The sequence below is a fragment of the Quercus lobata genome, chromosome 3, assembly GCF_001633185.2.
Source record: "Quercus lobata isolate SW786 chromosome 3, ValleyOak3.0 Primary Assembly, whole genome shotgun sequence".
NCBI lineage: Eukaryota > Viridiplantae > Streptophyta > Magnoliopsida > Fagales > Fagaceae > Quercus > Quercus lobata.
Window position 1 is genome coordinate 13,809,185 of NC_044906.1, and position 25,648 is coordinate 13,834,832.

Below are 25,648 nucleotides of genomic sequence, written 5' to 3' on the forward strand. Positions count from 1 at the left end.
ATTTGTTGTTGAGAATTGGGTTTTTGCTGAAACTAATTAAACTTTTTTGTGTGTGTTTTGGAAGAATTTTTGTTAGGAATAGCAGTGGCAGCAGATGATGCCTCTCCAAAGCTCGGGCCAGTGATTGGTATTGATCTCGGAACAACCTACTCTTGTGTAGTTGTGTGGGTGTGTATAAGAACGGTCATGTAGAGATTATATAGCCAATGATTAAGGGGACAGAATCACACCCTCTTGGGTCGCATTCACTGATATTGAGCGTTTAGTAATTGAACTTTATTCAACTTTTTGGATTGATAATGAATGTGGTTTTGTTGAGAACAATGATGAAGTAGTAAAAATGGATCACTTGCACTAGTACTATGAAAAATGATTGTAATAATAAATTGCGAATTTAATCAAACAATTATTTCGATGGTTGTAGTTTTTGGTTTTGTTGAGAAGAATGATAAAGTAAGTGAATTGGACCACTTGCCTTGATATTATGATAAATTATCCCATTTTCAAAAGTTCCTGATTCACACTAAAGATTAAATCTCATGGTTTAAGATTTAGATTGATATGCTTCGGTTTTGTGTTTTGGAGGGGTAAATTGAATGGCTTGTATGATTTGGTTTTGTTTGTAGGTTTGATGATTCGGAGGTTCAGAGGGATATTAAGTTTTGGCAAAAACCACATTTTCGTTGTGTGCATGCACACACAGTCTTACCCCATTAGTTGCACAATCCGTCTGTAAATACTCTGTGTACTCCACCCAGGCCAATGTCACTGCTTTTACGGTCAACACCACTACATCCAGAGGGAATAATATGAGAGAAGGCATTAAGAATCAGTAATTTATAGTTTCATTAATCTAAGCCCCAGCATGAGATCTATCATATTATACCCAAATGAAGTACATGACACATGAGGTCACTTGAGTGCTGACAACACGTAATACCATAAATCTGTAAATGGTCCAAGAATTTTTGACAGGAAGACTCTTTTAAAACCATATAATCTACACACACACACACATATATATAATGGATAAAAGTACATAGAAATTTTGTAATGAGTATTTATTCTGAATACATTAGAATACCAACTGTGATGGTATTCTGAAGAGAAAATGGACATCCCATAGCAACAACCCAGTCCCCAGGACGAAGCTTACTGGAAGAGCCAAGTGTTGCAGTCGGAAGCGGGGTTTTTGAATGTATCTTTACAATTGCAATATCAGAATGTAAATCAGCATTTACTACTGTACCTTCAAATGTCCGACCATCTTGCAAAGTCACACCAACCTGCAACAATTGTTCAGACATCAATATGAGGTGTATACCTCAGTACTAAAACTATTCAATGATATCTTAAAATTCTAAACAACTTAAATAAACAGAGAAATGATGAGTCCAATATATAAAGAAACTGATAAAGCAACAGCATGCATCGTACTGAAAGTTCAAAACTTTTAACTTTTTTCCTACATAGGCAAAGACAAACAATCAATGCATGCACTATCCACACATCTACTTATCCATCAGATTTCAACTGTCAACCATTTGCATCGCTGAATGCTGAACCAAAACTACTAGAAAAAATCATTAAGGGAGACAAGACATACAAAGCGCCAAAGACACTGACCTTTTCTTTGACTGAACCAATATTGCCTTTAAAATCAACCACAACATGTGCGCATGTTAAAATTGTACCATCCTGATCAAAATATATACCCTGTGGAACCCAAAGATTGACTACAGCAGGACCAACCGTAGCAGCAGCATTTGCAATTGTATCTCTCCCCAAACAATTGCAACATGGTTTGTGGTCGCCTCCAACTGCCTCAGAGTTGTCGTTCTTTATATCCGATGATGGAACCGAACCAACTCTAGAAGAAAATAATGGAAGCGTTCCTACAATTTCAAGCTCGAATTGAACCCAAAAACATATATATATACATACATAAATAGGACACAATCTATTGCCAAATAAAATTTAAGAACAAACCAGGTTGCCATTGATCCGATGAAAGTAACGAAGGGCGGGGAAATATGTATTGCGTAATTCCTGCAGACCCGCAGGAACCTTCACTGCTACATTTGCTCCTTAAATGTTATCATAACAAAAGCATATAAGATTTTTTTTTTTTTTTTTAATTTTATAAAGAACCAATTGGAATTGTTGTGGTCTGTTTGATTTAAGAACATACTAAATAAAACCCAATTCTCAGTTTTCTATTTCAAGAAAGACCCACAAAGAAAGAATCAAACTTTAGAAGCTTACTAGAATTTGAGTTGCTATTGGCATACAGAAGACCCGACCCGGCAGAAGCGATTGCTATGATGCGAAGGAGAGAGTTTCTATTCGAAACTGAGAGCTTTCTCTGCCACAAAATTGTTTCCGAATAAATTAGATAAAAAATAAATGAAAATTGGGACTGTGAGAATATTAATGAAATGTGGTTCGGAAATAAAAATGAGAAAGATGAAACAGAAGAAGAGTACCAGAAAATTGGACATGGCTTCGATGAAAGCAGAAGACTACAAAAGAAAGAGCAGTAAAACTATGATGGTAGTAAAACACACAAAATATGATAGTAAAACTATTTGGAACGCTTCGCGTAGAGTTGATGAGGTTTGGAAGACAAATCTTTTGTCCCACTTTAATAAAAACATATTACATGTCCGTCTAATTAATTAAATATTACTATTAATTAATAATAGAAGTATTAATAAGTCATGATAGTATTTAATTAATGAGGTGAATATATAATATATTTTTATTAGTGAAATATAAATTGGAATAGAAAAAGTGAGACAGAAGATTTGTATTCTGAAATTTGATTTGAGGGTGGGTAGGATTGTGCCACGATGGCAATCCGAGTGATTTTGGTTTTGTCCAAATTGTTTTTAATTTATAAAATAACTGATGGCGATCCGTGGCTTTTTGTTTTGGTCAATGGGATTGTTTAGCTTGTTTCTCTTTGGGTGCGCTGAAGGGTGTTTGGATTGACTAAATGGTCCTTTGAGATTTTTCAAAATGACGGATGGGTCTGTATAGATCAAATGGCTGAGAGATTTTGGGTTGGAGTGAATATGATCTAACGGCCAATTATTGATGTAAGGCTGTTTTCCCGGGATATAAGATGCTGATCCAACGGCTGGAGATACAGCAAATGGGATTGCTTCTTAACTAATTTGGATTTAAAATTTAAGATAAGGTTAGCCCAAGCTTAGCCAATGTTTGGCCGAACATTAAGCCAAAATAAACATTAATTTAAGTTGCTATTACAGGAGTTAAACCAAATTAATCATCATTAATATACTTATATTATGGAAAGATTGATGTTTAATAAAGTGCATTTCATCAAAAAAAAAAAAAAAAAAGTTAAATAAAGTGCATGGTTCAATTGGAATAAACTTCAGAGAAAAAATAAATAAATAAATCCGATACGCTAAAAAAAAAAAAAACCCGAAACGTTTCAGATTCCCAGTAACTCAAAAACGAAACGAAATCGTTAGAAGAGAGCAGAACGAAGTAAAGTAACAATCAACATTCAACAATGAGGGGGTGCAGAACAAAACGGTGGCGTTTTTGCTTCTCTTTGTTTCATGTTTGAAAAATGTTTCTAAATTCACTTCAAATAAAGACAAGCTTTTAGGAAATATTAAGATTAAGATGATGTTTCCGTAAAACTGTTTTCTAAGAAACAGAGCATCCTAAACGAAGCTAAATTTTGTTTTTTGAGATTTTAATTCTTGGGAAAACAAAAATAACTCAAATTTTTTTATGGGTTTTGCTTTGTTTTCTTTTTGGATCACTTTTTTCCTGGGAAATTAAACAGGGGACCAGAAAGTTTGTGAGCTTTTGGGTATTTCGGGTGTTATAATTTAGCGGAAAAGTTCCGAAATTGTGTTTTAGTTTCGTTTTTAAGATTACTTCATAGATGTCTCCAACTCAGAGTTGGTTCCTCAGACTAGGAAATGCATTATTTTAATGAATTTTGCAATAAAATGACTTTTCAATTTCTCTTTTTGATGAATTGGGTTCTCTGAAAACTCACTGAAAGCACTTGAATTTGTTGTTGAGAATTGGGTTTTTGCTGAAACTAATTAAACTTTTTTGTGTGTGTTTTGGAAGAATTTTTGTTAGGAATAGCAGTGGCAGCAGATGATGCCTCTCCAAAGCTCGGGCCAGTGATTGGTATTGATCTCGGAACAACCTACTCTTGTGTAGTTGTGTGGGTGTGTATAAGAACGGTCATGTAGAGATTATATAGCCAATGATTAAGGGGACAGAATCACACCCTCTTGGGTCGCATTCACTGATATTGAGCGTTTAGTAATTGAACTTTATTCAACTTTTTGGATTGATAATGAATGTGGTTTTGTTGAGAACAATGATGAAGTAGTAAAAATGGATCACTTGCACTAGTACTATGAAAAATGATTGTAATAATAAATTGCGAATTTAATCAAACAATTATTTCGATGGTTGTAGTTTTTGGTTTTGTTGAGAAGAATGATAAAGTAAGTGAATTGGACCACTTGCCTTGATATTATGATAAATTATCCCATTTTCAAAAGTTCCTGATTCACACTAAAGATTAAATCTCATGGTTTAAGATTTAGATTGATATGCTTCGGTTTTGTGTTTTGGAGGGGTAAATTGAATGGCTTGTATGATTTGGTTTTGTTTGTAGGTTTGATGATTCGGAGGTTCAGAGGGATATTAAGTTTTGGCAAAAACCACATTTTCGTCCTTATATTTTTAAGTGATTCTCACTTTGGTCCATATATTTTATTTTCACCGCTTTTAGTCCTTATTTTAAAAAACGCTTTCCATTTTAGTCCCTACCGTCATCTCTATAACAGAAATATCCTATATGGCAGATGGAATGACACTGTTGGCAAAAGAGTGCCTACATGACTATTAAAATAAGAGAAATGATATGTCCACAACATTTTCACAATATTTCTATAACAAATTCTAAATGACAGGTTGTTACTGATTGTTATTGTTGTTTCTATAACAAATTCTAAATGACAGGTTGTTACTGATTGTTATTGTTGGGGCAAAAAAGCAATCTTAATGTTACGTTCAAATTTGAACTAATAACAACTAACCACCTGTAATTTGTTGTGAAAATGTTGTAAAAATGTTGTAGACGTAGCATCTCTCTTAAAATAATAATAAAAAATTTTAATTGACATTTAAATAATGCTACATCAACATTTTAAATATTAAAAAAAACCACTACATCAACATTTTAAATATTAAAAAAAACCACGTCAGAAAAAATTAAAACAAAATTCTAAACATGTGATTTTTAAAACCAAATCAAATAAAATAATTAAAATAAAATTTTCTTTTCCTTTTATTATTTTCTTCAGAAGAACATATTCATATATGTTTTTTGTGTTCTTCCCCAAGAACATGACTGTTCATATTCATGTTCTTAGCAAATTAATTCTTAGTTTCTTTTCATTTCTCTGTCTTTCTTGTACTTTCTTTAAAGCCAAACACATCAAAATTTAGATCAATAACAGTTAAATAAAATAAAATTTAATTAAGCATTTTCTTGGCAACACCAATCTCAAGATCTGAACATTTTTCTCTCCTAACTAGTAATCTAGAAAATTCTCATTCCCTTTTTTCACGAACCCAAAAAATTCTCATTCATAAACCCAAAAAACTCCCTTTCACAAATCCATAAGATCCCTTCTCAACACACACAGCAAATAGTCCTTTCACAAACCCACAAACCTAGAATATCCCTTCTCAACAGATACAGCAAATGAGTTTTTCAAATTTGTAAAAAATCAGAAACAAATAAAACAAACCCAAGATCGGCTTCAGATCCTCTTCAAATTCAATCCCAAGATAGAGAGGGTGAGATGAGAAAGTGAGGAGGAGAGGCAAATGTTGGGGAAAAATCCTAATCCCTCTATGCCTATGTGTGAATTAAAATTAATGACTACCAAGCAATAGCAATATTATGGAAACAAAAAAAAAAAAAAAAAAAAAAAAAAAAAAAAAAAAAAAAAAAAATTCTAGCAAGCACCACATAAACACAACCACACAAGAACACCAAATCTTACGTGGAAAACCCTCTAGTGTAGAGGGAAAAACCATGGGGCAGCTCCGAAAAATATCCACTATGAAATAGAGATTACAACTATCAAGTTTATACTAAACTTGAGTTCACAATAAATTAGATATATAACAAATAAATCTCAAGGAGTAAATACAATCTCACCACAAAGCCAGTAGCAAAATCTTCCTCTGAATACTCCAGCTCTCCATGGTTGTAGCACTCAAAAACTCCATGAGAACTCCACCAATTTATCTTCCTTATGTGTAACTTGAGCAAAGAAAAATGTCTCATTTTTTTTTTCACTCTCTCACACTCTCACTGTGTTTCTCTCTATTTTTCGGACTGCACCTCTCAGCTGAAGCTCTCTCTTTTGTGTTACTTGCTCACTCTGGAACTCACACAAAAATAGCCGAATGGCTCTCTCTGCTTCAGCTCTTCTCTCAAGTTTGTTACTCTGTCACACACATTGGCCGAATGGCCCTTTTTTTTCTTTCTTTTCTTCTTTTTAGTTTCAACGTGTCTCACATGCCTAAGTCACTGCCCAAGGAATGGCATGCTCTCTTTGGAAGCTTTGCATCACTTCTCATTAAATGGAAAGTTGAATTTGAAGACTCTTGGAACCAAGCTCATAAATGAGCTTTGACAAAGCATGGGCTAGACCCACATGCTGCTTTGCACCAAATAGCAAACGTGGGCCTTCAGATCTGCTAGAAACCCATACCACACACCACATACGACCCAAAAACTGACCCACCACCTTGCCGAACACACCACCGATGAACCTTACCAACCCCACCACCTGCGAACCTTATCGAACCCATTGACTAGGAGGATCTTACCAACTTGATAGTTGCGGTGGCAGCGGCGATTAAAGGAGATGAACGGTGGGAGCTTCGGCCTAGGGTTACTGAGAGAGAGAGAGAGTGTGAGATCAAGAAACGGAAGTTTGAGGTGTAAGAATCTGAGTTGGTTTTGATTAGAGGTGAAGCGATGTTGGAGGTGAGAGGGAGGAAGTTTGAGATTAGAGGAATCTTATGAGAATCTAAGATTAGAGAGAGTTGTAAGAAAATCTATTCATATTTTTTAAAGGGATAATTACACTAAACCCACCTGTGGTTTGGGCGAAATTCACTTTGCCTACCCGTGGTTTGAAAAGTATCACTTAACCCACCTGAGGTATGATCCGTTTGTTTTCCGTAACCCACCTCTGTTAAAATTAGGGGTAAATAGATATTTTTGCTCAAATTTTATGTCTCTCTCCTCCCAAAACAAAAAATAGCACAAAAATATAAGAGAAACAAGATCAAAAAGTGGTATTGATCTCTCTTAATTCACATAAATCTTGAACATGAAGAACATATCCAAAAAAATAAAACCCAGATCAACCTACACAAATAACCAAACTATACAATATTTCCCTTCAAAATAGGACTCTTGTTTCCTATATTGCACTGAAGTATACTTCTTTCTTCGACAGTACCAAGCCCCAATGTGCCTGAGTAAACCCAAATAAACATCATCATTCACAATAACAGTCAAAACCCAGTTCAAGAAACCTCAAAATCTCTTCAATACTCACACGGCATAGAAGATTTAAATCAAACATATCCCATACCATTTCTATGAATCAAAATGAACAAAATTTTTGAAACCCAGTTCAAATAAAACTCAAACTCTTTACAAAAAGCAGCCAATACCAACAAAAAACATCAAAACAGGAGCTATAAATCAAAATAAAACCCAGGACATCTTGAGTGTCGTCGTCACTCCTATGACTTCAGCTCCCTCTGTGACCGCACCAAGGACATCTTGAGTGCCGTCGTCGCTCTCCTCTTCGGTGTTGGCTGTGGATCCCTCACCGCCGCCACCATGTACCTCACTTGGTCTCTCTTCTCCCATCGCTTCTCCTCCTCCGACTACTCTGCTTTCCCCTCTTCTTTCTGCCTTTTTGGCTTCTGTACTTTACAACTTGTGGCCTGCCACTAACGCACAAGCTCTTCGTTCTCTACCCACCCTTGATTTTCTTGATCTCCCCAGATCACCCTCTTTTAAGCAGTACCATCTTCCCTCGGTGTGGCGCCTCTATAACGAATCCAACCCCGAGACCCACTTCATCAAAGATGGTAAAATTTTGAGAAAACTCTAATTACGTGGGTGGGTCGCAATGAACAGCAGTCACACATACCTTGCCTAGCTTCGATGATGCAAAACAAGTGTTTTCTCCTCCTCCAAATGCTCCAAACCATGAAGAACAAGCTGATCTCACCTCAGGTCCCTCTCTCGAAAAGTTTTTGATTTTTGGGTATTTTGATTCGTGTTATGTTCTGTTTTGGGGTTAAAAGGTGTTTTTGTAACGGCAGAGACTGAGGTGGGTTACGGAGATTGACGGAAACATACCTCAGGTGGGTTAAGTGACACTTTTCAAACCACAGGTAGGCAAAGTGATTTTCGCCCAAACCACAGGTGGGTTATGTGTAATTATCCCTATAAAAATATTTTATTTTATTTTTAAAATTGACAAATTTAAAAAGAAAATGGTTTTTATTTTAAATTCATTTTAAATGCAGACATGGACTTTTTAAATGTTAATTAAAATTTATTATTATTATTTTAATAGCCATGTAGGCACTCTTTTGCCAACAATGCCATTCCATTTGCCACATAGGATATTTCCATTACAAAGATGATGGTAGGGACTAAAATGAAACGCATTTTTTAAAATGATGACTAAAAGCAGTGAAAATAAAAGATAGGGACTAAAGTGGGAATCACCTGAAAATGTACGGACAAAAATGTGATTTTCGTCTTAAGTTTTTGCCTTATAAGATTGTGAAAAAGGATGGGAAGCCTTATATTCAGGTGAAGATGAAAGGTGAGACAAAGTTGTTTAGCCCTGAGGAAATCAGTGCTATGATATTAGGGAAAATGAAGGAGATGGCCGAGGCATATTTGGGGAAGAAAATTAAAGACGCAGTTGTCATTGTTCCAGGAATGGTCAAAATTGTTTCTTGAAAAGTCTGTTTCTAAATCGTTAGTGATGTATATAAATAGTGCATTATCAAATTTGCTTACAAAAATCGGAGCTTAGGATTTTTGAGTGCTAATATAACTTTTGAATGAACAACTGAACAAGGACCATGTTCTGTACACTAGGATTAGTGCATGTTGAATTTTTAGCATATAATTTTTAGGAAAAGCTGCAAAACAATAAAGCATAACCAATGTAAAAAGGACAGATTTTTGGTTGATATTTATAAGAGTTGTGAACTTGTGATTGCTATGTCTCTGTCTATGTTTCATGGTCTAATGGTTTTATATCTCTTGCTTGTTGTAGCCTACTTCAATGATACACAGAGGCAAGCCACAAAGGATGCAGGCATCATTGCCGGGTTGAATGTGGCTCAGACAATCAATGAACCTACTACTGCTGCTATTGCCTATGGTCTGGACAAGAAAGGGGGAGAGATGAACATTTTGGTTTATGATCTTAGTGGTGGTACTTTTGATGTTAGCATCTTGACCATTGACAATGGTGTGTTTGAGGTTCTTGCCACTAGTGAAGACACCCACTTGGAAGGAGAGGATTTTGACCACAGAGTGATGGATTACTTCATCAAGTTTATTAAAAAAAGTACAACAAAGATATCAGCAAGGATAACAAGGCTCTTGGGAAGCTTCGCAGGGAATGTGAGAGAGCAAAGAGAGCATTGAGTAGCCAACACCAAGTCCGAGTTGAGATTGATTCTCTTGTCGATGGTATTGACTTCTCAGAGCCTTTAACAAGGGCAAGGTTTGAGGAGTTGAACATGGACTTGTTTAAGAAGACAATGGGGCCAGTGAAGAAGGCTTTGGAAGATGCAGGAGTGAAGAAAACAAATATAAATGAGATTGTCCTAGTTGGAGGAAGCACCCGAATTCCCAAGGTACAACTGCTGTTGAAAGACTTTTTTGATAGCAAGGAGCCAAACAAGGGTGTGAATCCTAATGAGGTTGTTGCCTATGGTGCAGCAGTTTAAGGTGGAATCCTCAGCGGTGAAGGCGGGGAAGAAACTGGAGGTATGATTTAGTTTTAATGTTAAACATGCCAATGGAAAGAAAATAAGATAAGGATTCCTAATCCTGACTTATATGAAAGCTATTACAAGATAAGGATTGGGATAATTAAGACAAGTTTTTGCTTGTAGATGCATAAGTAGTACCAGCCTTTTTTGAGGAAAAACCAACGCTAGCTGGTTTATAATTCCAACCTTGTCTCACATCTGCATACAAAATCAAATAATTGAGGACCTTAACTGAAATTAAACAAAAGAAAACAGGAGAAAGTTGGGTATTTGATTAACACAAAAGGACTAAATCTTGAAGGAGATGTATTATTATGAACCTTTAGAAATAGTGGATTGTATGATCCTTCAAAACTGAATTCCAATCTCAAGGAAAACTGAGCATTGTTGGAGTAGTGTTTAAGGTTAATGCCGCTATTTCCTGATTTAAATGTCCGTTTGGCATGATTAATTTTGCCAACTTATTTTATTGTTCAGCTTATTTTTGTTACTATTTATGAGTCTTACTGTACTTTTTAATAATATTTATAGGTCTCACCATACTATTTCAGTTATCTTTTATCTTTATCTACAGTACTTTCAGTAAAAAGTTTTCAATTTCAGCAAAATAAGCAGATCCCAAACCGACCCTAAGTCTGAAGCATTTGTGGGTTTGGGTATCTTATCTTAATCCGCAATTCGAAAGGAGAAATAATTGCTGTTTCTTGTGAAAGAAAGCATAAAAGAGAACTTTTTTGTGGGCTGCTGCTACGGCAATGAGGAAAACTCTACTTTTTTGTCAATTTATGAAGTATTCTGAACTTGTAAAATGGAGTGCACTTGGGTTGAAATTGGGGTCCTCTCTCTGAATCACCTTAAAATATGAAATTTCACTCATTAAAAAAAAAAAAAAAAAAAAAAAAAAGAATCCAAAAACAAAAGTTATTGCAACCAAGGAAGACATTCAGCCATGTCCAGCTTCTCTTAAGAAAGAATTCTCAGTGAAAACCTTAAAATTGCTAGATCAAATGACAACACAAATAACAAACAGAGACTGGTAAGTAGTGTTAAGCAACAGACCCAACTTATCCAAAGATTTTAGACAAGAAATTAAAAAGAAGCTGGAAAAACCAAAACAAAGTCAAAGGAGCAAACTCGTAAAAAGTAAATATAATATTTCCTGCGAGGCCAAGAATAATTGTATGAACAATCTACTAGTAGTCTCCAGTGGTCTCCCATGCTCTCTCTCTCTCTTAATAGTTAATATTTATTTAATTGAGTTACACCAATTTTGTCTAAAAGTTAATTGTTTGATTTAGAAATTTTAAAACTATGGAGTTTAATTTGGACTATCTACAAACTATAGGGTTTAAAGTGATTTTTTTTTCTAAAATTTATTAGGATGGTTATGTATAATATTTAAGAAAATCGAGTTTGTAAATGTTTTATTTTTCTGATATATGTCTATTGATAAAAAATTTATAGTTTTTCACAATTATTGTTAAGGCATACTTCGATGAGTGTGTAATCAAAGTGAAATCAGTGATAAATCCATATAAGATTTATGTTATACCAATTGTTAATAAATTATGAAAAACGTAAAAATTTTCAATCTCTCTAATACTTGTTGCCTAAAATCTTCTAGAGTTCTTAAGTGACCTTATTATAAAGTTTCTGACATCTTACTTTTTGAGCGTTGATTCCTCAATTGATTTTTTCCCCTAAGTAATTAAGGAGAAGGAGAATCAATCATTTTTTTCCCCCTAAGTAATTAAGGAAAAGGAGAAGGAGGGGATTATAAGAAAGTATTATAGGTATAAGTCCCAAGGCAATTTTGATTTTCCAATTGAATTCAACTTATGACTGTATTGATCAATAACCAAAAAGTTGTATATTTTTCAAGGGTAAATATATAAATTAAACTATATGGTTAATTACTTTAGAATGGTTCATATCAAGAGTCTTGTAATTCAATTAGCACCTCATGATGATCCAATTAAGAAGTCCAAGATTCAAACCCCCTCCCTTGATGTTATTGAATAATAATAATAAAAAATACATATAAAAAATAAAAGAAGAAGAAGAAGAAGAAGAAGAAGAAGCAACTTAAGGTATTTAAATTTTAGCTTTAATCCCACAGGACACCCAAGTCATGGGCTCTCTAAGTCTAGGATGTGATGTAAATTTGGAAACCCCAATTTCAATCCATCACATTACTTATCTATAAGGTTTCCTTGGTGTTTTATTATAGGGAGGGACCAGAACAGTTTAGCTAAACACCAAGATAACTTTATATATATATATATATTTAAAAAAATCTTTATTCCAAAATAAATGGATGAGATTTTAGAATTTTTTGTTTTTGTGGAGAGAAATTTTATAAAGGTTAATGAATTTAAAACTTACTATCTATTGACACCAATTTATTATGACTTATTGTTAGTTATTTTTTGTTCGTTGGTGGAGACTAAAGTACTTATATATATTTTGAAGTTTGAAGAATTACCCAAAAAAAAAAAATTTAAGGATTTTTTAGAAGAAAAAATTAAGGTTAAAAAATAATATAGGTTAAAAAAATTGATGCATGTAAGCTTAACTTAAAAAAATAAATAAATAAATAAAATGAAATAAAATTGTACATAAATAAATCAAAGAAAACCATTTGACACAGGCACACAAAAATTGATAGCTTAGTCCCCAAGAAGTTTCATGCTTTTTTCATTATTTTCATATGGGTCTACTGTCACTTTGATTAGTGTGTCACTCTCTGGGGTGATGAAAAAAGTTGTTAAGTTTTTTGTGTGTTACTCTATATGTTTTATTTTGGGGGATTTTGATGGTTGGCTAGTAACTTAGTTTGGAATATAAACGTGGAACCTACTTAGATGCATATGTTATGTGTAGTCTAATTTTTTGATGAGACCACGCCTTATAAAGCGGAGGTCATTAATTTGAATGGTTGGATTTTAGAATCTTTTGTTTAATGGAGTTTATTTAGATGCTGATGCATTGTTGGAATGGTTATGATCTAGGTTCTTGTGATGCTTATTAGTACTTATTGAATGTGTTAGTTTTTAGACCCCTTAAACAATTGATTTAACCTAGGTAATTAGCCAAGTTGTTACTTAGTCCAATTAAACAAGTCTAGGTTATCACAATAATAAAGATCAAATCATGCAAAGCAGCGGAAAATAAATAACACACGATATAATCACCCAGGAAACCAAACCGGTAAAAACCTGGGGAGGATTTGACCTAGCTATCCTCAAGGTAAACTTGAATCCACTATCAGAAAGAATCGAAGTTCATACAAAAGGACTTACAAGCACCCCCGCTCGACTTCCTAATGCTACCAACCAGTAGAACTTACTGACACGACCACGTGCAAACTCCGAATCCACAGACTCTTTCTTTCTTTGGATTCCCACCAGCTACAAGCACCCCTGCTTGTGTATTCTTTAAGCTTTAATGGCAGCAACTGTTTTGATCATCAAGGTGTAGAGAATATCTCCTCCTTGAAAACCCTAAGTTTGTGTAAAGGAAAGCTCCTCTAGATCTCACAAGAGATTTACACAAACCGCAATATGAGCAACACTAAAACGTGGCTAGGGTTTGCCTTTTATACTTAGGACAAATAAGAAACCTTAAAAACGTTTTAAAACAACTAGGGCTGAGTTAGAAAATTCTGCAGAAAAGCAATCTGCTCGACGTTCGATCGGTCGAGCCTAAGCTTCGATCGATCGAGCCAGGCCGAAAGCCACACTGCTTTCTGCTTTACACTCGATTCCAACTTTACATTGACTTACAACTTTGAGCTAGCTTTAAACACTTCTAAACACATTGTTTTGATCATGGTTTGCCAACAATACAAATTAGAGTTCTAAATACATAAAGTCCTAAACTTTAGAACCTAACAGAATGACATATGGCTTGGAATTGTTTGAGCTTAAAATTTTTATGTGGATTGATCTAGTTCTTAGTTTGAACTCAGACTCAAAATAAGAGTCTTTTTGTAACTCTCTTCATGACATAATTGTTGCAATTTAAAAATGACTTTATTAGAGGGTTCATACAAAAGTGACATTGCCTAAATCTCAACTAGCTAGGTGGTAAGTAGTGAAAATGGTTGTGCAATTTTTCATCTCTAGGGTTACTCTTTGATGGTTGGCTTGGAATATAAACATCGGACACATTTAACTACATGGCTAGTACAATCTATTGACAACCACACCTCATGAAAAGGGAGGTCACTTTGAATTGTTCGAATGAATGTTTGGGATTTTAGAATGATGTGTTTAAACTTTGCAGGAGTTTTATTTAGATGTTGTTGCTTTGTTGGAATGACTATGATCAAAGTTCTTGTAATGCTTATAAGTTCTTGGTAGATGAGATATTGCTTAAAATTGTTTGAATTTGAATACTCTATATAGAGTGGCTTGATTCTTGTTATGAAATCAAATATGAAATCATGGCACTTTGAGTTGAGTTCAATATGGTATGTTTTTGTACAATTGTGGAAGACTTGTGTTTGTTACCTCACTCTCACTCTTGGCAAATATACATCTGAGATAATTCCATGGAATTGTTTCAAACACATAATTTCTCACCAAAAAACCCTTTAGTTCAAGTGTTCGACTCTCATTACTAACATCAAGCTTCTTTGGGGTGACATTCAAGTTTTCAAAATGGTCTAGACATGCGCACACACACACCTTTTTAAAAATGGTATATAGTTTGTAAGATCAAGATGAGAAGTTGGACTTTGGAGAAGGAGCCCTACAGCAAAAGAAGAAAAAGAAATAGGAAGGCGAATCTGGTCAGTAATTAAAGGAATTGAACAAAAGCTCAAAGCCCTTGGTAGGACTGGAAAGGATTCTAAAGTTAGTGGAGTTAAGTGGCTTGGAAATCTATATGTTTCCTAAAACTGAGGGTGGCTTGGATGTGGTGAACTTAGATAATTGGAATAAGGCTGCTGTCTTGAGGCGTTTCTGATATCTGTTTGTTAAGAGCGGTTCACTTTTGTTAGTTTGGGTTAATAAGTTTTGATCAATGAGAGGATTGTATGGGTTGTTCCCATCCCTCAGTCCTATTCTTGGAATTGGAGGCAAATCCTTCAATTGAGAGTGGTGGAAGGGCGTAAGATTCATTTCAAATTAGGATCAGGTGACTCTATATTTCTATGGCATGACTATTGGCATCCATTAGGGCCCATGTTTGAGAAGTTTGGGCCGAGGGCGTTATATGATTTAGCCAGTGGTATTATAAGTTTCAGAGTTAATATAGAGTGGCTCATGGAAGCTGCTCCTTTCAAGTTGGCTCATTCTTAATCTGGTTGAAGCTGACGACCTGTGTATTCCTTTCAATAATGGTATTTATTCGTGGGTCATGGAAGGATACTTGGGAGATGATAGGAGTAAAGAAGCCTTAGGCTGTATGGTGGAAAGCAGAGTGGTTCAAAAGAGCAGTTCATAAGTTTTCTTTTATTTGCAAATCAGCAATCAGAAACAGGCTTGCTACTTAGGATAGATTGTTATCTTGGGGTTGGACTGGAGACTTCCTCATCCATTCTTGCATAAGCAAGATTGAGGATAGGAGTCACCTCTTTTTTGAGTGCAGGTGCTGCTTCGCTAGTCAAGTGTGGAGGGAGATTTCAGGTGATTGCCTGACTGATGCTTTTTATCAATGGTTAGGATGGGGTGTTGGACTGGATTATTAGACGTATTTGTGTAAAGGGTGAAAATTTCAGAGTTATTCTCAGTTGTTTAGCTTGGAATGCCTCTGTCTGTTATCTTTGGTTGGAGAAGAATGCTATAATGTTTGGCAAAAATGCAAGGAATGAGGAAGCACTGATATATATACCTGATTAAAAAGGCTGACCATTAAGTTGGCTAGCTACTTTGCTAGCTCAAAGAAAGCCCCTTCTGCTTTGAGTAGAAAATTATTCATGAGTGGCTTAGTTTAAAAAGATTTTTTTTTTTTTTTTTGGAATAGAAACATTTCAGAACAGTAACCAAATTCACAAGGCTACATCTTTTCATAAGGCATTTGACAACCTCAAAGGCAGGCTAGATATAGATAAAATACCAGTAGTGTTTGTCAAAATTGACCACTTTGCAAGCTCATGAGCTGCACTGTTTGCAGCTCTTCTTGTCCACTAAAAGTACAAAGTTCAAACTCTGATTTTAGCTCTTTGATATCCTCAATATTGGTGCAATCTCCCATCCAGGTTCATGGTTTAGTTTTGTCAATGCATCCATGCAATGTTTCGATTCTCCTGCATTAATTACCTGCTTATAACCTTCCTGCTTTGCAATGAGGACTATAATCCTCACTGCCTTTGCCTAAGCAACTTCAGGCTTCTCTGCCTCTCTCTCTCTCTCTCTCTCTCTCTCTCTCTCTCTCTCTATATATATATATATATATATTCTTTTGGTGGATTTTTAGTTCTTTATTGCACCTCTAATTTAGGTTGATGAATTTTTATGTTTAACTCTACTTTGGATTGATACGATTTGGTTGTATTTTAATTTGTTATATTTTTTATTTTATTTTCTTTGATTATTAGATGTTATCCTATGACATTATATAATGATATAATGTTATTTTATTACGTAGCATGGCTTGGATAATTTAATTTTTACAACTATATATTTTCTTTTGAATATTTTTCTACTCATATTCTTTTATATAATTTTGCTATTTCTCTCACATTCTCTCTCTTGTGGTGTGTTTTTTGAGTTCCTCATCACATGTACTTTCTCTTCCTCTTATCGTTTTTGTTTGAATTAATTCTTAGATATTTTGAAAATGAGAATTTGAGTTTATATTAAAATACAATTTACATGACTATGCAATTGAATGTATCTATCATTTATTTGAGTAATATCAATTGTAAATTTGTGGTGAAGTTTGATTATTATGATAATCTCTTTAAAAGAATGAGAAATTTAAATAATTAATTTAAAACATAAAAAAGTTTTAGTTGTAGGAAAAAAAAACATAACACACTATTCAAAATTTTGAAGAATATAAATCACTTGAAAAAAGAATAATATTAACCAAACAGACCTAAATTTTTTCCCAAAAAAAAAAAAAAAATCTTAAAATAATAGAATGATATATTTGTAGAGATAGAGAGATGGGAAATAATTTTAGATAGGTCAATCTTCAAGGAGAACAAATTATCTCCAGTACATTTTAGAGAATAAATCATACATTATATACACTAACAAAATTTGCATTTGTTTATTGTGTTACAAACTTTGACAATAATACTTGTGTTGGGGAACAAAAAATACAATACCAATTCGTTTTAACCCAAATAGAGTAATAAAAAAACACAATGATATCAATCTAAAGTATATACGCAAGAAAAAAAAATCAAGAGAAAAAAAAATCATTTTTTACAAGAGAATGTGAGAGATAATAACAAATTTATTGAAAATTAGATCAGAGATAATAACAAATCTAAAGTTAAAAGATATAGTCATACTCTTGCTATGTAATAGAATATAACTATATTCGTATATACTATATTTATAATGCAATAGGATAATGTATGATTTATTCTCTAGAAACCTAGTCATTACGAGGGAGCACGCAATGAGAAATGCAAGATGGACTAGACCAGAGCAAAGAGTCATCAAGATAAATTGTGATGCTGCAGTCAATCAAAACAAGTCTTATGTGGCTATTGTGGCGAGAGAGTGGGGAGGGACATTGGTTTTTCCTATGTCCAAAGGGGTGGAAATCATTATCCCACTTCAAGCCGAAGCTGAAGCTATCAATTGGGCAACTAACAAGCCTTGAAGTTGGACGCTTACTCCGTTATTGTGGAAAGTGATGCCAAAGTTTGTGTGGAGGCTACTCAGAAGCAAAACAGAGATGATACAATTAGGCTAGCGCATCTCTCACAAAATATAAATTTTAACTAGGTTCCAAGAGAAGTAAATAATGCGGCCCATAGCCAACTACAAAACGCGGTGGCCACTACTTAGCAACCTGGTCTTTATCAAACATGCTGGCTGGTTCTTTTGTTTTGGGCTCTACCCCTCAAGTGTTCTCTGATGTAGTTATAGATGAGCATGTTTAATTGGATATTTAGTGTAGTTTGTATAGTTTCTGCTTCAATAAAATCTTCTTGATTTTCATCCAAAAAAAGAAGAAGAGTAACGAGTATTGGGGTTGTTCTTCAGGTGACCATACTGGGTTCATTAGTTTATTTACTACGAGTATTGTTTTATTAACGTTAGGAGTTTGTTATTTGCTATTGTTGTTATTATCTTAACGTTAGAGATTGTTTTTACGTTTTAGTTGTTAGAGTCCTAATAAATTGGGTAGTTGACTCATTGTAGCTCACGTTATGGGCAGTTCCTTGTTTTTAGATTGTAAACTACGTGGGAGTCCTAAATTTTTTATATATGTATACGACTATTACACATTAGTAATTACAGAGTTTCAGCTAGCCGAGCCAAAGAAGAAAAAAATATGATTCTCTCCCATATGAAATCATCCTCCATATACTCTCACTGCTTCCACTGGATTGTGTGTTCAGATTGAAGTGCGTGTGCAAAGCATGGTCTGTGTTAATCAGTGAATTTGGAGCTTTACACTTAAAGCGCTTAAGGGAAACATCTAATGGGATCATCTGCTTGCACACCCATCGTAATTCTCGTGACTGCAAGAGGAAATACGTTCTTTACAAGTAGGAGGTGGCTTTAAGACTTTATTGGAAAAAGACTTATATACATCTAACATCTATCCACAGTTCCGGAGAATAGGCCATGTATATTCCTTGGATGGTTTGATCTGCTTGAGCGATGGCCAAGGTTTTGATGTATTTAATCCCACCACAGGAGAGTTTGTTAGTCTCCCAGTACTATATAATGATTGTACTTTTTCAGATTCGCAAAGGAGGTCTATTATAGTATTTGGATTTGGATATTTTCCTCTAACAAAGCAATACAATGTTTTGAGCATCTATTCTGAATTCTTGGCTGCAATAATAACCGTGGGTCATTCAAATTCATCGTGGAGGATTATCTTTATCGACATCCCAACGTCCTACCATTTTTCTAATAACGAAACATTCTGTATTAATGGCAATCTATACTGGTTAGATTATCATCACATTGCAGCATTTAATGTCAGTGAAGAAACATTCCAAGAAATCAGTCTTCTTTCATTATATTTGGTTTAGGGTTTCTGTTTAATAAAATTTATCTTTTTATCTTTCCTTCTTTCTCAAGTTAGATAAGGATTTCTTCTTAATATATTTCATCTATATTTTATGATTCTTCTTTTAAAATGAAAATAACTCTATTAAAAAAAAAAATACTTAAATCACAAATAAAAAAATTATTTTAGGATGTCATTTTCATTTTTTTCATAATTATAGCCTTTTTTCTCTTATCTTTAATGTGGCGCTAGAGAGTGTTTCAATTTTCTTTTCAAAAAGTGTACCACATGATATAATTTCCTACTATATTGATTGATTGAATATGTCTTTAAAGTCAATATTTTCAAATTTTGGATCCCAATGATAATTCTTGTAATAATGGATAAGATAATGAAGATTGTAATATCAAGGCTTAATATGTCATCAAAATCAATTACCTATGTACACATGCACAAACTCGAAACAATGGATCATAACTGTGACATGAAGGGATCATGTAAACAAACCAGATGAAAAAGAACATATTTCCAGACCTTCATGGATTGTTTTTATGAAGGTCCACAAAGTAGAACAAATAGTAGTGAAGCATTTCAACATTAAAGTAAGTGATTTAGGATTATGATGGCTGAGGACAAAAAATGAAAATGTGATAGCACAAAGACCATCCCTAAGATCTCTTTTAGAACACGCCTGTCACCGATTGAGGCAGTATCTTGAACGAAGTTTATCAAGCATCTCTGCATACTCAATTGGTGTTGCCTCGCTACAAAATACTTCATCCCAAATCTTGTTATCTGTTCAGAAAATGATTCAGTATTAACAAAAGAACTAAACTTAATCCAAGGAAAATTTAAATACCAGAATGCAGATCAGAAATTTACTTTAGTTTCACTCTTTTGCAACAAGGAATATAATTTTGTAGAGAACCAACAACAATGTGTATCTGATTATCATCTAAGCACAATAGCCTTTAAATCCTCTGAAACTTTAGCTGCACAGACTCACTTGTCGATGAAAATCTCAGAGATTCTTAACCATATAAACTTCTCACCATATGTGTCCATTCTATTTATATTTCCACATAGAACACACACACATCTAAATATCTAATCAGATCCAGAATATGAGTACATTTATGCATTCATAGTTCAACAAAGATCAGCACCCTAGATGAATAGATTTTGAGATTTCCTAATATACCCAGTGGATGCTAACTCTTGCTTTCTTAATAAGGTCAGAATCATATTTTTTAACTGGACAAATTTAGAAGAGCACCCCCTTTCCCCCTTCTCTCCTTATTCACATGCAGGGCAAAAAAAGGAGCTCAAGCTTTTGAGGAATTTGTATCCTAAAGGTTAATGATCAGAAAGGCAGTGACTTATTATTACCCATCCATGGTCTAAGATATATCCTGCAAGATTTTACCTTTTGTTAGTCCTAGACTATGGCATAATTTGTATACATTAATATAGACTTTGGCCCTTAGCTGGGGAAGCCTGGAACTGACATAATTTCAGATATACCAACTCGTTTCTTGTACCTGCTGTTTCTACCGTACATTGGGGCTGGTCCAATCATGCAGGCTAACACAATGAAAAGCACTCAACCAAACCCACGTCCCCATTGTGACTCCAACAGTTTGAAGTGAGGCTCAAGATGCCTTTATAAATTTGCATCAAAATAACGTGTAAATCTTAACAACTTGCAATGCCTTTATACAAGACAACTTACACTCAAATAACATGAAAGCTAAAAAGCACTGTGGGATAAAACTTGATATGCTAAAAACATAAAATAAACGACACATAATCGCAGTAAATTTATTAAAAACTGTAAAAGCTTGCTCATGTATATTACCATCTCTATCTGTAGATGAAAGGCACATGATGAGCAAGTCAAATCTTGAGGCATTAGTTAAATTTTCTACGTATTTGATAGCCAGATCCATTTCTTCACTGCCAAAAGTATAAAGCACAAGGGCATTAAGCACTATACAGAGCACAAACAAGAAATTACACAATCTGGAAAAAGACATTCATAGATATGTACTTACGTGAAAAAGGTGGCAACACATTTAATAATGTCAACTAGTAGGGAAGCAGACAAAGCATTTTTGAATCTGTGACAATGCAGTTGGAGATACTGCCTAATAAAGCAAAAATAACAACTATTAGTGGCAACATCATCGAAATAACTGAAACAGGAAAAATAGCATAAAAGAAAGCATGAGTATTGTAACTAGGACAAACAGGCCAGGAAAATTTCCCGGTTGTTTTACTACATATGAATGTGAAAACCTCCTCGAATAGTTCCTAGAATTAAAAGATCAGGTCAGCAGAAGCTGACAATCAATTAATTAGTTTACTTATTAGGGACCATCCAAAGAGGAAGTTTCGGTCTATCAGGCATTGTGTACATCAACCAACAATTATGTCCATAGAAAGGGACTATGCCTATAAATACATATCAATCTTTCATGCTTAGCAATCTATATTGCTATTAGTGTATTTAAATGTGATAACAGAAACACGAATCTCTCTAGGACTAAATCACAAAAAAAACACCATTGCTTACCTTCAATAAACGAGCCTGTAAAGCACGGTCATTAGAGAGTCCCCACCAAGAAGCGTCAAATTGGTAAGCTGACTTTGGTGGTGTGATGTTTTTTGCAGCTTCAGCCTTGGCTCGAGTAGCTGCTTGAGAAGCAAGCTCTTGCACTGACTTCATCAGCTTTTGCTTTCCTGTTCTGTGATTTTTCTGAGAAAAGAAAATGATAGAGAGAACAGGTTAAAACTTAAAAGTTAATCTTCCAAAATAAAGCAAGTTTAGGAGAGCTAATGCCTGCCTAGTAAGCAACGAAAGTGGGCTGAGAAAGGGACAGGGAGGCAAGGACTAAAAGGAAATGTAGCTTAAGATTAGTTAAATACTGTCACAACTCACGAGCAAACGGTAACCATTATGGCCTCTTTAGCTGACCAATCCCCCAAACCAGTAATAAAAATCCGAGTCAGAAATACCAATAAAAAAAAATCCTACCCAGAAATCAGAAACAAAAGTGTTTGTCTCAAGTAACGGGAATTTTGAAATGGTTTCCAAATTACAGTCTGTCGATGATGCAAGAATGGAAGAGATGGTAGACCCTGAAGTAAATAAGGAAAACATCTTTTATGTGACAGTCCAGTGGTAATAACATCTTTTATGATGACCCATGTTTGTGGTTCAAACCCCACCTCCCCCTCCCATACTATCTACCTATCAAAAAAAAAAAGAGAAAAAGATGCTCAAGGTGGATTTCGTTTTCAGACCGTTTAGCACTTTACTAATTAATAGGAAAATTGTCTAACTAGAATAAGAAAACCTGCACCCTCAGAGGCCAAAATAAGCAGAACTGACGCACAAAGTTGATCATCTAATTAAAAAGTTGTGAGGAAGCATATATTTCAGCAAGGATTTCATAATTAACCTTAATGCTTTTCACTTTAGAACTCTGAATAGCAACTAAACAAGAGCCATCAACGTCTTGTTCTTCTATTCTAGTAACAGAATTCACACTTTTGTTATCTCTTTCCTCCACAGATACAGATGCCCTCCCAGAAAACCGTTCAACATTGTCCTGTCAATGTAGTTTAAAAGTGACATAAAATGAGATCATACTACAAATATTATGTTTCAAAATAATGTCATACACTTTGGAAAAACAAAATCAAGCTATAAATCAAATATATGAGAAATAAAAGACACAACAAAACACACATCAAGGACCAATAAATCCTATTTTGATTATTGTCCCATCTGTTTGATAAAATAATAGAATAAAATAGGAGAAACAATTAAGTTTTAGCCAGATAGGCTTTGTAACTTCTTTTCTTAGGGTTTCCTTTTTTATTTTGGTTTGGGTGGGGAGAAGGGTTAAGAATCACTCCAATGGTCTACATATTCTTAAGCAATGTTTCCATCTGAAATAATCATTTGTTTACCTTATGTCTTTCAATCACATGTGGAGCTTAACCTACAGTGCTATGACAAGAACAAAAGATAATAAATATACTGAGTTACATTTATTTATGATAGCCAACAAAAAGCCAAGAAAGGAAGCAGCAATATATTAGACTAACCATGAAATAATTCCATTCTGTGCTTAATGGTGTTCCTCAGAGTAAGTTTCAATTAATTTGAACATAAACGTGCTATCAAATGCAGGAAACAATCAAGTTGTGCCGGCATCCCATTTTGCCTTATTAAATGAAACTTTTCATTGACATATTATGCCATTCAAAATTATGATTAAAGCTCTAATGGCTAATACCTTGGTGTGACCTTGAACGGCAGACACTCCTGACCTTTGAATATCATTTGGTACTGGATGAACACTATGTCCATTAACCTTGCTCCCTGAACTTACAACTTTCTGCATCCCTTGCCCAGAACTTCTTGGTGGTCCAGACACCTTCTGAAGAATCTCCTGGAAAAAGAATTAAGTTATTTTAAGAACAATAATAGAATGTCATAAAAACGAGGAGTCAAAAACTAAAAGAAAATAAATATCTAGCTGAGGATACTATTTTAGTGGAAACTATACACCATCAGCTCAGAGAACATGAGAGCAGAATAAAAGATCAACTTTCATTAATAATTCTAATCCCACTTCCCTTTTCACTATCATCTCTAGAATCCATCAGCATCTACTCTGCAAACAGAAGTCATTATACTGCCCAATATATCCAACTGTCCAACTCATTAAAAATATCTGAGACATTCATGGCAACATACAAATTTCCATAGCATGTACAACTTTAGCTCATTACTAAAGAGCTGTTTCACTGCTGCTCTGCCAGTTTGGCAATTGCAGTTTCATATCAAGGGTCACTCACCTGGAAAATGAAAATACTGTCCTCTTGTTATAAAAAATGAACTCAAATGATTGTAATCTGACATTCAAAAACTTAATCCACTAAGATTTCAATTGTGACTTGACTATTTCCCCTGCTATTGATGTTGTTATGGCTACATTATTTGCTATTTTAAAGTGTGATCTTTTACTGTCACATCAATATTTAATGATAATGGATGCATGCAGAGATTACAACTCAAGAATGTTGAAGCATAGGACCTGTTGAGCTAAATAAACACAAAAGACATTTAGTATTTAAACAGATTTCAGGATACCGATTATAAACAATCCTATCTCATATTCATAATGTCCAATCTAGCAAAATGACTCAGTGTGACAATATCATCGCATCGTATAATTATAACTTATAGTTCCCATCGTGAATCACATACACAAAGATTATGAGCTCTACAAGCAACTCATGTGCATATCCAAAAATATTGAGTTTTTTAGAAAGAATGATCAAAGGCAACAAATCAAATGGAAAACAGAGTCCTTAGTTGAAGACATTCCAAGTAAGCTGTGCGGCAAGAATCCCAAGTCCCAAAAATTTGACAATCTTGCCTCTAATAGTTTCATGAACATATTTGGGTCTGAAATGACTACGTTGCTGGTTAGAACTTTATGTTATTATCTTCAAATAAACTTTTCTTTTTTGTTGCATCCGAAAATAGTTGTGTCCAAAAAACAAAGTCCTTGAAGAAAAAAAACGTGATACCCTCTATTACAAACAATGACAGACCTACCACCCTTAACTGTAAAGCATGCCTTGTTACAAAGAATGTTCCAACTTACCAGATTACAGAACCTGTCAAATGAACGAATTGGGAACAGGTTCCATGAATATGAGAAAGAACATGCCTCTGCCTCATATAAGAAACTGTATCCAGACTTGATTTTATTCTGAAATACTTTCCAACCACACAATGGAGAATCTTGCATGATTGAAATTGGATAATGTGAAACCTGGTCAACTTTGAATCAGAAACCTCCATACAGTGGCCATAAACTGCTGCAACTTTCTTTTAATTTTTCTGTACGCTCAAATATATATATATATAGATAGATAGATAGATATAATCCGTTTCAATCTACCAAGAAAAAACATATCATTACATATTATTTCCTGCAGCAACTTTGCAACCCAGAGGACAGCAGTGGAAATCATAAATGAGATTTCACTGTGATAGTGAAAATTAATCACTAAATGAGATCTGATATGCTCAAGTGCAAGTATGCTGTTTACAAAATAAGTCCATCTAAATTCTGCACTAACTAATTCAAGCAACTAATACAACCATCCCTCATAGAAATATTCACAATACTTTGCTATGGTATAAACTGCATGAACCAAGTTAACATCATACAGCACAATGGTTGTGCAAACATAGTTTCAGACATCAGGTGCCAAGTTCACTTTTTATTTATTTATTTATTTTTAATAAGTAAATGATTTTATT

General features: G+C 34.3%; 1 protein-coding gene, 1 long non-coding RNA gene and 2 pseudogenes across 2 annotated transcripts; 1 reads left to right on the plus strand and 3 right to left on the minus strand.

Moving 5' to 3' along the window:
• Nucleotides 1-802: 802 nt before the first annotated feature.
• On the minus strand, nt 803-2,501 carry LOC115980370 (putative protease Do-like 14). The gene is made up of 5 exons (XM_031102626.1): nt 2,487-2,501; nt 2,292-2,365; nt 1,990-2,087; nt 1,627-1,895; nt 803-1,286 (listed from the first exon to the last, which is right to left on the minus strand). The coding sequence occupies exons 1-5, from the start codon at nt 2,499-2,501 to the stop codon at nt 1,062-1,064; spliced, it is 681 nt and encodes a 226-aa protein (XP_030958486.1). The 3' UTR covers nt 803-1,061.
• Nucleotides 2,502-3,021: 520 nt separating this feature from the next.
• On the plus strand, nt 3,022-10,146 carry LOC115980371 (annotated as a pseudogene).
• Nucleotides 10,147-10,298: 152 nt separating this feature from the next.
• Nucleotides 10,299-10,520, minus strand: LOC115981988. Its single transcript, XR_004089497.1, has 2 exons — nt 10,461-10,520; nt 10,299-10,338 (listed from the first exon to the last, which is right to left on the minus strand). It is a non-coding gene; the product is annotated as an uncharacterized LOC115981988 (long non-coding RNA).
• Nucleotides 10,521-19,839: 9,319 nt separating this feature from the next.
• LOC115979295 lies at nt 19,840-25,619 on the minus strand (annotated as a pseudogene).
• Nucleotides 25,620-25,648: the final 29 nt, after the last annotated feature.

Bases quoted from the DNA above. Each gene is read 5' to 3' on its own strand.
- LOC115980370 (XM_031102626.1), bottom strand. The intron at 2,088-2,291 runs GTATGCCAATAG...ATAACATTTAAG, and splicing joins TCTGCCGGGTCGGGTCTTCT to GAGCAAATGTAGCAGTGAAG. The intron at 1,896-1,989 runs GTTTGTTCTTAA...TTGAAATTGTAG, and splicing joins ATCGGATCAATGGCAACCTG to GAACGCTTCCATTATTTTCT.